Here is a 12,418-nt window from a genome sequence, read left to right as displayed (position 1 = left end):
TAAAAACTTGATAGACGTCATATTTCTCAAAAAAAAAAAAAAGAGCTATACATACCGGTAATAATCATCAATAAAGATGACAAAACTTTTCGCTCATGTAACAGGAGGGAAATGGTCAGCATATATTTGTAGAAATAATTTCTAGTTTTTTGTTACTTCTTTTAGCACATTTCTTGTATGTATTAGTCTGCTTAGTCTTAATGTAGCTCAAAGACGCTTCTAAGTCTATGAAAATAATGGATTGAAGAATCTCTTCTTTTACAAGTCTTTGGACTCTCTCCTTAGCGATATAGTCCTATATAATGGTGTCAGAACATGTAGAATTGATCATTCAATAAGTTAAGTTTATTACCAATTGACCTACCGACGTAAGATAGAGATTTATGCACCATAGTTTTTAGATGATATAAATCATCATATATATATATACAGAACAAATAAAAGTTGAATTATATGCAGAACAAATAAAAGTTGAATCTTTATAAATAAAAATAATTTTGAACTTTTATAATTAAAATAATATCCAAGCTCATCCACTCTTAAATTAGAAATAAGATTTCTATTATAATATTGTACATAAAATGTATCAACTAAGTTCAAAACAAAACCAGTTTCTAAAACCACCCCGTAGGTTGCAATGACCTTGACATGCACATAATTTGTTCCTGAAAAGATGCTTCTTTCATGCTCTATTCATTCCATCTTGTTCTGCAACGTGTACAAGGTATTGGCAATATAAATAATAGTACTAAAATCACCGTATGAGCTATTAATTTGAATATTAATCAAATTACATTTATGAAAAGTTATTTTTCTTAACCAACCAATTCACATACTTTTCACAATATGTCTTCTTATATCCATTTTTCTTGCAAAAGAGCTAATATAACTAACTTCTTGGCGTTTTTCTTCATAGTATTCTTATTTAGTCTGATTTGTGCTGACCTATAGGAGAAGTCATATAATTACAAATTTACAATGTATCTTCTTACTCCTGAATCTCTCATCTTCCTTGACAAACATAGATGCCAAATCATTGAATGTCCATTCAATTTTATTTGTGTTGTAAGATATTTTGAAGTGACCATATTCAGTATGTAAGGATGGCAGATTCAAGTGAATCAAGGAGTCAGAAATGGTAATTTTTATGCCGTTCAATTGAAACGTCACATTCCTCATTTCTAGCATATGTTTTCGGATGTTATCATCACTCAAATATTTCATAGATATCAGTTTCGATATCAGGGGTACTAGTCCAAGAATGGTTGGAACTGACAAACTAAGTCTTACAGTATTGAAAAAATCCTTCATAGTTTCCCAAGCAGGTACAACCCACAAAATATTCTTAACAATCATATATAAAGATACTGAAAAATGATTGAATATGTAAAGAGGTGTAAAAGCCTAATTTTATGCATGCAACTAACGCTTAAAGTTTATAAAACAGTTCTAAATCTTAATGAAACAATTCAAATCCTCAAACTAGGCCCAAATAAGCTTCAAAAAGGGTTAAAGTAGAAAACCGGTTATGAAATATACTAAACCAGTCGTAAAACTAAATAAACTGCCTTCGTGTAGTCTTAAACTGATAAAAAAACTATACGACTCAGTTCTGAGCACTCTATATCTGTTTTGAATCTTGTAGAACAGAAATATCCTCGTTCTAGACATCCAAAACACTCTGAACACATAGAACATGTGTTCTGGAAAAGAAATAGGCTTGTCACTCTTGAATTTGGATTTCCAAATATAAGAAAATGGTCCATATGACATTATTGGATCTAGCTGATCACAAAGAAATCTAATTTCAAACCCAAAATCTAGATCCATGGACGATCCATACCATCATTATTGGATCAAATCCACTTTTGAACTCTTTCTAATCCAAGCTAGAACCTCAATCCATTTCCCTTCAGGTCGGATTTGAGCGAAATAATCCGACCCGTTTCAAAAATCATAACCGTGCAGCATAATTTCATTTTTCGTTGAAGAAGAGTATCAAAAAGGAAAATTGGGGGTGGAGTCTGTGGCAAAGGAGAACCTCCACCAGCCATGGTGATGACCTTTCTTAGCCCTCGTCACTGGTGAGTAGTGACACAAGGCCATCGCCGTCCACGGGAGTGGTCGTTCCTACCTTTTCCTTTCCTTTCCTTTCCTTTTTTTTTTTTTTTTTTTTTTTGTTACGAAGAGGAAGAAGGATCAAAAGGAGAGAGGCGTGGGGCCATTGGCACCGTCTGCCTCTCCTTTTTTATGTCGACATTAGGGAGGTGGAGAAGGAAGAAGTGCAGGTCGTCAGTGGCAAGCCCATTCTCTTTTGTGTTTTCTAATATTGGCAATAGGGAGGGCCAATTGCCCTTCCTTCCTTCTTGTTCCTCCTATGCGGATCAAGGGAAAGGGCTGATCACCCTTCCCCGCCAGCAAGGAACAGCGAGCCTCTGTTCAGTTGGCGGCAAGGGTGGGCATCGGCCCGGCCCGGTAAAGGCTGGCCCGTCGGGCCGGTGAGCCCGGCCCGATAGCTCGGGCCTCGGCCGGGCCATTTGAATTTAAAAAATATTTTTTTTAATTATAAAATAATTTTTAAAATATAAAATATATTTAATAATATTAAATATATATTTTTAAAACAAAAATAATAATAAAATATATATTTTTAGTGTAAACGGATCGAGCCGAGCCGCCCAGCCGCTGGGCCGACCTATCGAGCCGGGCAGGCCCGTTGCCCAGGCCTTTGGCCATCTTCCCCAGCTAGTTGCATGAGGCTGAAGATGCTTATGAGATGCTTATGTGCTTATGTGAGAGAGACAGAGACATCCTCAGTTTCGAAAACTGACTTGTTGGAATTTTAAAAGTTAGATTTTATAGGAAACTGGCCCCTGATCTACGATCCATAAGAGTCGAGGTCATCAAACATCACCTTAGCCTAATGGGGATTCCAATATTTTAAGTTCTTTATCTTACATTTCAAAAGAACTTATTAGTGTAATAAGAATTTAAAGTGAGCCAGCTTTGGTATGATTCAAAACACTTTAATTGCTAAATCAACTATGGAAGCCAAATCTATCATATTGTTTTGACCATCACCTAGGCTTCAAGTTGTGATGGTGTTGTGGTTGTCATACACTTCTTCATTAACCGGCTCGGTCAAAATATTAACCCATACCCGCATTCTTGGAACCTGGGTTTGCTTGTAACCCCAACCATGACTTCATTTCTTCCTTCCACACCTTCCTCCCATCCCCTTATTCCTTCCTTCCTATCCTTTTATCCCCTTCCTCACGTTGGCACCTTTCCCTTCCTCACGTTCAAGACCTTTCCTTTGCCTTCTCGCATACAAGTGTGGCGCCCTGAACTACCAACCACTACTTTTGTTCTTCCTTCATATCGCCTCTCTCTCTCTCTCTCTTGCTGAAGGTCTTCATAGAAGAGACATGGAATGAAGGATTTGGAAGAGAAGGTTGCAGTGGTGCTGTTTTTGTATCATTCAAGTTAAAAGTAAACTTTTTTATTAACGGGCTTGGGCTAGCTGGCTTAGTTAAGCTCCAACCCAATTTTGACTCGTGCTTAACCGCGTATCGTTCTAACCACGTCACGCCAAGATCCAGGCAGCTAAGCTCGTTTCGTTGAACGTCAACATCAGGTTTGAATGAACCAAGGAATCGATCCGAGCTTGCTTTTTCCAAGTATGAATCGGTCAAAACATCTAAAGCAGACCCGTACTCTTGGAACCTTGGCACCCCAGAGTGGTTGTAAGTTGTAACCCCCACCGTGGCTCCCATTGTTTCGTCCCCGTCCCTTTTCCCGCCTGTTCCGGTGTGGCCCATCCGCCTCCCTCCGCCGCCCACTGCTTACTTTTCTTCCTTCCACACCTTCCTCCCTTCCTCCACTCTCCTTCCTTCCCCTCCTTTTATCCCATCCCAACGATGGCACCTTTCTTTTGCCTCGCGTACAAGAGTCGGGGCTCCGAGCCACCAACCACTACTTCCGTTCTTGCTTCAGCGTCGCCTCTTTCTCTCGCTGTGAAGAATCTGGTTGGTTGCGAGAGGGAAGGAGATCAGACGTGAAGTACTTCGTACAAGGGACAGGGAATGAGGGATTTGGTTGTGGTGGTGCTGTGGTTGTTGGTGTTGGTGAGTTGGGGAGAGGGAAAGAGCGCTGATGTGGAGGTGAGGGTGGTAGGGGAGGCCGCCATCGCCACCACTGACGAGCATTTCGTGTGCGCGACGATCGACTGGGGGCCTCCTGAACACTGCGACCCTGCCGATACTCGTTGCCTTGCAGCTCACCCGCAGACTTCCGTCCTTAACTTGGTAAAGTAACTGGACCATTCTTTTGTCACCTTTTTTTTTTTTTTTTTTTAAAAGGGTCGTTCTGTTAATGCATGAGCATATGAATTCGCCATATTCTGCAATAGCAAGTCCAGTTGTGAATGTTATTGTGATTCATCTTTAAATCTTTTCGTCTGAGATGTCTTCCAATATCTCTCGATATGGAAGTATTGGGTTTGTGTTGGCGTATTTTGGAACCTTGAGCATTTCTCAGGGTATCCGCTCAGGAACTAACGGTCACCAAAGTTTGTTTACAAAATACTGGTTTTTTAATGAAAATATCCTTTCTTTATCCCGGTTTTAGTGTTACAAAGTGTGAATTGCATTTATATGTCTTAATAGCTTATATAACTTAAAAACGATATTTGGCGTGTGAAAGTTGGGTGCTTGATCATGGGCTTAAACGGGGTCTTTTCTTCCTTTCTTGTGACAGGACTTGCATAACCCTCTTCTAGCCAAGGTTGTCAAAGGTAATAAGGCTCTCCTGTCTCTCCATGTCTCTCTCTCTTTCTTTTAACCCACTCTTTCTTTCTCACCGGTAGCCCAACCGACATGGGTGGTGTGTTGTAGCCAAGTTCTCAGGAATCTTGGAAGGTGGTATGAAGAGTATTGACCTTGAATTTTGGAAGGTGGTATCTTGGAAGGTGGTATGAGGAGTATTGACCTTGATATCAGGGGTGCCGTTAATGGAGGCAAGCTGTGGTATAGGATAGCTATCAGATGTTTACGGAGACGTGTGTGTAACTCAATGTGGCTGATGCTCACCCACCTTGTAGTTGGTTTCAACTCACCCCCAATAAAGCTATAAACCAGGAGAACTGTGTTGGGCATTGAAAATTTATACGCCCCTCACGGTTTTGAACATAATCCATATAAGACGAAAACTAGCCAGTCCCACCTCTTGGATGCTGCACGCTACTTATGGATACACTACATGGTACATGCAACTCCGAAAATCAAAGGGTTCCGTCGCGAAATCCTCATTATGGGAAAGAAATCCCAGAAAAGAAAAACAACTTATTTCATTAATAATTCAACCATGATTGTCGTATGAAAAGCTCGCATTAGCAGAACAAACAAGACCACTGACTCTATATGTCCAATTTCAGACTTCCATCGAAGATATTGCTTGGAACTGTATGAGTGAATCTAAATTCTGAAAATATTTGGAATACATCGTCTATTTTGATTGTACAGATAATGTTGCGGCAGTATATTCATGGTTATTCTGATAATGATACGATATTATGTGGACCTATCTGCAAACATGTACTTCTAATGAATTCTTTGTCACTCTTACTGCAGCTTTTGATCGGTTGAGGATAAGGATCGGGGGATCATTGCAAGATCAAGTTATTTATGATGTGGGAGAACTGCAGTCCCCATGCTTACCTTTCAAAAGGGATAAAAGTGGGTTGTTTGGTTACACTGAGGGTTGTTTGCGCATGGACAGGTGGGATGAACTGAATAAGTTCTTCAACCAGACAAGGTATGTGTATAAGTGCTTGGATCTCGACCCATAATTATCGTTGTTTGAACGACATTTTCTGTGCTCATTCCTGATGACCGAACATGAAGCTGTGCCTGTAATGTTGATAGACGAAATTAACTCAAATTTGATGTGTGTTGTGGGAATGAAATCCCCTCTTGTTGGGGTTGAATAAAATAACTGAGTGGTTAGGCACTACATGACTACAAGGTCTCAGGTTTGAATTGGGTGCAGGTTTATCTTTGTCAAGCTGTTCCCTTCTAAGAGCTAAATTCGACATCTATTTTGGCTCACATAAAATGAGTTGAACCCGAAGTTGCGTTATCTGACCATAAAATTCTCAAATAGTTTTTTCTCCTTGATGGACCAGCATAATACTCTTTTGTAAATTAGCTTTATGGGGCAGCATCTTTCAATGTAAAAGTTTCTGTATATAATTCCATGCTTCATATGCTAGCTGAAAGTTGGATATTTGTGCTTGAGTTGTGGAATCAACTCCAGTTTGAAGCCAATGGATGGCTTTATGATGCCCACATTTCCACCAGTCTCCACTTCTTATTATATTCATTTTGAGCCTTTTCTTTCTCATTCTCATTTAATTCTACCCCTTTTCTTTCTATCTTCTTTGTAAGAGCAAGTTTAGACTCTTCTTCGGTACTATTAATGTAACCCTAGATATTTCTTTCCCAAAAAATATGTTTCATGGATGGGGCCCATGTTTTATAGTGGAAGGAAGAAAGTTTGGGAATGGTTGGCATAGAACCAAATTCTTTGTCTTCCATTATAAACAATAAGGGATAATAAAGAGAATGCACACCTTAGGGAATGCGGCCTCTACTTTCTTCACAATGAAATATCAATGTGCTGAATCTAGTGTTTGGCACAATCCAAAGATTAATAGCAGCAGCAAATCCTTCTTTAAGACAGGTAAGAAAACAGTCACCACACCTGCTGGGCTGCAGCAGCACTTTTAACTCCAGAAAACTGCAATATGCAGCTACACTAAGTCATGTGGGTACTTCAGTAAGGTCCATGTACCTCTATTGCTGTATCTCTACCCAAAGTGGGTAGACATACTTGTATACTTTTTAAATTGAAACTGATCCAAACTGTTTAATTTTGCCTGATTTAATTTTTTCCGACTCAGTTTTCATTCTGTTTTTAGAGTTATTGTCTATGTCGGATGGGTGCGGGTGTGGGATGCTGCAAGTTGCCAAAAAAATTAGGTGCAGATGCGGCAAGGTATTATCGAGTGCTTCACCAGTTTTGGCGCACTCGCGTGACTTAGGTTATTGTTCATTAACATGTAATATTTTTATTTATATCACTTGTTTATTTAAATGTTGCTTTCATTTTTATTTTTTTGTGTTATTTTGCTATATATATATCCCATTGTACCCCCATACCCACATTTTCTAAAGTTGCCATGTCTGTACCTGTATCTCGTGCCCATACCCTTGTGACTTAGTAGTTACAGAAGTTTCATCAAACAACTGGTAAGTATTCGTGATTCAGGATCAGGATAGTAACTCCAAGATGGCACCACCCTGGACATTAAACAACAATCTGATTCACAAATCTAATCTGGCTCTGACACAATGTCATGAAATCCTTGGTAGTATGCCAAAATAGGCTAAAACAATCTTCTGAACAGTTGGCAGACAGAATAGAGAATCTGAACTGAAAGCTTCATTGAATATTTTCGGAAAATTATAAGGAATACACTCTGGGATAAAAGTTCTGAACTAAAAATCAAAAAAGAAAGAATAACGAGTTCTCTATATATAGAGAAAGTAAAAGAATTAGCTGTTGGAGATGGTCAACAGCTAGCTCAAATGCTGCTTGTGAGCTGCAGAAAACCAAAAAAGAAAAAAAGAAGGTAAAAAAACAGAAAAATCTACAAGATATATTTATATATACACATACACACACACACACACACATACATAATCAATGTGTATATACATACATACATACCAAGTCACATGGGTACGGGTATCGTTCGGATATGAATACGGAGATATAGGTACAAACACGACAACTTTAGAAAATGTGGGTGTGGGGGTACAACGATATATATATATATATATATAAATTGCAAAATAACACAAAGGAAATCAAAATGAAAGCAATATTTAAATAAATAGTAACTCTAAATACAGACTGAAAACTGAGTTGGAAAAAAAATTAAATCAAGCAAAGTTAAGCAGTTTGGATCAGTTTCGATCTAAAAAGTATCCAAATATGTCCAAGTATCCACTTTTGATACAGGTACAATGACATGGGCACATGGACCTTACTGAAATATTCATATGACTTAGCATATATATACACACACACACACACACACATAGAAATCACATATTTTGACACCTTATCCTTGTAGTAGATATTTGTATGCACTGTTGAGGATATAATTGATTCTCTTTTCAAATTGTGTGTGAGTTTATATCCTTTCTAGTAGCTGGGGTATTTGTGTGATTTATCAAGTAAGAGAATAGTTGGTGAATACCTCGAAGTAATATTTTCTTCTTCATATTGTGAGGGAAGCTGCAATAATTGTAGTCTTGATCTTGGAAATAAACTTTTGTTATCATGGTCAATGTCCACTTCTTACATCTCATCTGCAACCAGCACTGTCACTGCTGCTATGATCGAAATTTTCATTGCAGGGCAATCGTTACCTTTGGCCTAAATGCACTATACGGGAGAAAGAAAGGTGTAAATGAAGTTTGGACTGGTGATTGGAATCCTAACAACAGCCATTCCTTTATAGACTATACAGTTAAGAAGGGATTTCAAATTGATTCATGGGAATTTGGTAATAAGATCTGCTCATCCAGATTTGCATACATTCATCAAGTATTCTTTAGGTGCCAACTAAATTGTGAATTATTGCAGGGAATGAACTAAGTGGAAAGGGCATTGGTGCAAGTGTACCTTCTGGACAATATGCCAAAGACCTGATTAAGCTCAGATCCCTAATAAATGAGATTTATGATAGCAACTCATTGCACCCACTGTTGCTGGCGCCAGGGGGTTTCTATGATGAGCATTGGTTTAGTCAACTTCTTCAGGATTCAAGGCCAGGAGTATTTAACGTGTTAACACATCACATTTATAATCTTGGTGCACGTAAGATAGCCAATGAATTTTCTTTTCATATCTTGTAACTTAGAAAAACAGTTCCGAGTTTGTGAGGAGTGATATATTGGTTGATTTCTTGACTTTGTTTCAGCTGATGATCCCAATCTCATTGAAAAGGTCTTGGACCCTGGCTATCTTAGCCATGTAGCTGGGACCTTTAGAAGTCTTCATAGCATTATACAAAAATTTGGTCCATGGACGACTGCTTGGGTTGGAGAAGCTGGTGGTGTCTTCCGTGGTGGTGCTCCTGATTTTTCTGATACTTATGCAGACAGTTTCTGGTCTCTCTTTCTCTGTCTCTGTGCATGTTGCTTGTGCTTTATTTGGTCTCATCCCTTTTTTATGGTCGCTATTGTTTACTTCTATAGCTTTAGAGCCATGAATTCTGTGCCGCTTATCGTTCTCACATACTGAATCTCATTATACACACATCATATGAAATTTCAAAGGGCACCCCTGTTCACCATCCACAGTGTTCCTCTATACTATTGATATTTGGTGCATTTTGCTGGACAAGGTTTTTCAATTTTGATGGGAAATGTCATGTTACAGGTACTTGGATCAGCTTGGTATGTCAGCTAGATATGACACAAAGGTGTACTGCAGACAGAAATTGATAGGCAGCAACTACAGTCTCCTAAATGTAGAAACGATGGTACCATATCCTGATTACTACAGGTGTGGACACTCACAAATACTGCTTCCTAGCTTGATTCATTCTGAAATCTTGTGTGCATGTAGATGGTGGATTTTCATTCTGTTGCCTCATTTTCTTGCCAGTGCATTGTTGTGGCATCAACTCATGGGGAGAAGAGTTCTTTTCACCAATGTTACTGGGTCAGCGTATTTGAGAGCCTATGCACATTGCTCAAAAGACAATGTAACAGATGTTTTCCTTGTTGTAAAATGCTTAATTTCATACTCTATATCTGAAAGCAAAAATCAGGAGCTACCAGATAAAGCTGAATGCCAATGACAGCCATTTTCTTATTCGTCTTGCAGGCCGGAATTACAATGCTTCTGATAAATCTGAGTAATGATACAGAATTCAGGATCATGTTACAAACAGATGCCAATATCACTGCACCACCATCTGAGAATATCATCATCAAGAAGAAGGGAACGTTCATGCATGGACTTAAAAAAGTTGTGGCATGGATGGGAAAGATGGCTCCTAACCCTAAAGTTAGGAGAAGGGAGTACCATCTAACTCCAAGGCATGGAAAGCTCAGAAGCCAAAGCATGTTGCTGAATGGGGAGCTACTGGAGCTTACCCTTGATGGTGACATTCCTTCTTTAAGTCCTGCATTTGTCGGTGCCAATTCTTCTATATCCGTCATGCCCTTGTCTATTGCATTTGTTAACTTCCCTCATATTGATGCTCTGGCCTGTTCTCCTGACAAGGCAGCTCGAACATAGATGGTTATAAATCTTGTCCTACAGTTGCATTTATTTGTTAGATGACGGCTATTTTCATAATCCCCAAGCAAAGGATTGGGAGATTTCCTGTCATACTGTGAGTATCGTCATCCTTCTGCTGACTTGCTCTGGTTCTTGTATAGGTAGTCTTGATTTTGTTTGTCATTGTGGCCCAAGGCACTAGTTTTTTGTCTATTGTTATGAGTCTCGCTGTCAATTGGGTGGGTGAAGGGCATTATTTTATTGGTGAGTGTATCATGCATTTTCTTTCTTGCGTAAAGTGTATCATACAACCACATGATTAGATTTCAGAACAATACTGATGGTAATTTAAATGAATTTCTGTGATGTGGTGCTGAATTCATCAAGGTTAATCTTGAATAGTAAAGGAGGTTTTGCAGTCTCTCTCTCTTTTTTATACATAGATACCCCTGCACACTCGCACACAGACATTTGATATCTGAGTTAATCAAAGATATACAAAGTGTGTAGCTACAAAGATTTGAAGCATCCGATTTCCACTATATTTAGACACATTTTGGGGGCATTTGACAGCTTGGAATTGTCTGGAATGACAATTCCAGAATGAGAAAACTGGAATGGAATGAGACTCCAGGTTCCTTTTTCATGCACTATTTGATGGCCTGGAACTCTCATTCTAGGAATAAAAATGCCCTTCTTTTTGATGGAAGAGCATTGAAATATTGAACGTTAAACCGTTGGTCCCACGGTCAGTTTTACATTTTATCAGATATTCCAAACAAGCTACAGCCTCTGCCATTCTACATTTATATAGGAACATGATCAATGCCTTTTGTGACAGAAACCGAAAGGATAAAGGATTATAGCTAATGCTAAAAAACAAAAAATGCTGTAAGGTTCTTTAGCAGTAAGAATTATCCAGAAGGATTGTCATCGATTGAGGCATCTTCACCACATTCTTTTGCAGTTTGGCTGAAACCTAAAAAATGACATGAAATATAAGCCCTTACGTTGCCTTCATCTGAAGTATGAAGTGAGGCATTGAACGAGGTAAAGTTTTGCACGCAGATACTAGAAGATTTTCTGTATAATTCTGTCATAGGTTAGGCTGATGGAAGTTAGAAGCATACCTGCAAATCAGGTTTCATGCACCGTGATCGCAGGCTACTTGAAAAATGTAGTTCATTCATTTGCTAAATGCACATGAAGTGGTTTGGTCAATTTCATCCATACGAATGTAGAAATTCAAATATCTTAGGAAATTCACATGGTAAACTCAACCCGCACAAAGTTTACAATGACAAATTGACACCTCTGAGAAAACTTTTGCTGAAAAATGCAGTAACAACTCTGAGGATGAACCCAGAAGGAGTGAAGTGAGCACTAACTACCGAATTCATTTGAGATAAAAGACAACTCCAACAAAAGCACAGTTCCTTCAGTCTTAGCAATGAATCAAGAAGAAACTTCCTAGTTTGTTTGAATTTCACGACACCCATTTGCTAAGATAATAATTTAACTATTTTTTCCCATTCATTCTAATTGCAAAGCGTATATAATAGTCAAACTACTTCATTTCATTACAGCAATTGTCTGCTATGCATGAAATGCCAGAGATATTTCCACCCAAAGAAGAAATTAAGATAGAATGTAATCAAATTAGAGTAAGAACTCGTACACAATAAACATCCAATATCATAAGTTCAAAATTCATGCAAAACCTTTCCAACCTAAGAAGAGGGCATCATTGAAATCAACAAATCTAAGAGAAATGAAAAGAAAATTGTAGGATAAATTAGAAAAATGCCTAAAAGGACTGTGCCTAAGCAGGAAACCCTAGAGTAGAAACAACAACATAGAAACGAAAAGCCACAAAATTAAAAGACAAAGAAGTAAGAGAAGTAGCAGGAGGAGGAAAAATGAGATCGGGACTGATGAAGGTGAAGCATGAGGAGGAACATGGGGGACGAGAGAAAAGAGTGAGAAAGAGAGGTGGGAGCGGACCAGCAAACTGGGCTCGCCTCATGTAGAGATCCACATCAGAAACACTGATTTA

At 38.6% G+C, this 12,418-nt stretch overlaps 1 protein-coding gene across 1 annotated transcript; it reads left to right on the top strand.

The window, feature by feature from the left end:
* Nucleotides 1–3,796: 3,796 nt before the first annotated feature.
* LOC116256495 (heparanase-like protein 2) lies at nucleotides 3,797–10,728 on the top strand. The gene is made up of 9 exons (XM_031632877.2): nucleotides 3,797–4,307; nucleotides 4,759–4,795; nucleotides 5,631–5,814; nucleotides 8,487–8,635; nucleotides 8,716–8,949; nucleotides 9,053–9,242; nucleotides 9,514–9,639; nucleotides 9,742–9,841; nucleotides 9,964–10,728. Exons 1-9 carry the CDS (start codon nucleotides 4,086–4,088, stop codon nucleotides 10,378–10,380), a joined length of 1,659 nt encoding a protein of 552 aa, XP_031488737.1. The 5' UTR covers nucleotides 3,797–4,085; the 3' UTR covers nucleotides 10,381–10,728.
* The last annotated feature ends 1,690 nt before the right edge of the window (nucleotides 10,729–12,418 follow it).

This window comes from Nymphaea colorata, chromosome 6 (genome assembly GCF_008831285.2).
Source record: "Nymphaea colorata isolate Beijing-Zhang1983 chromosome 6, ASM883128v2, whole genome shotgun sequence".
Classification (NCBI taxonomy): domain Eukaryota; kingdom Viridiplantae; phylum Streptophyta; class Magnoliopsida; order Nymphaeales; family Nymphaeaceae; genus Nymphaea; species Nymphaea colorata.
The sequence above is the reverse complement of the archived record's forward strand: the minus strand, read 5'-3'. Positions and strand labels throughout refer to the sequence as shown.

Coding starts and splice junctions, on each gene's coding strand:
- LOC116256495 (XM_031632877.2), top strand. CDS start 4,086: ATGAGGGATTTGGTTGTGGTGGTGCTGTGGTTGTTGGTGTTGGTGAGT. Junction 4,308..4,758: donor AGACTTCCGTCCTTAACTTG/GTAAAGTAACTG, acceptor TTCTTGTGACAG/GACTTGCATAACCCTCTTCT. Junction 8,636..8,715: donor AATTGATTCATGGGAATTTG/GTAATAAGATCT, acceptor GAATTATTGCAG/GGAATGAACTAAGTGGAAAG.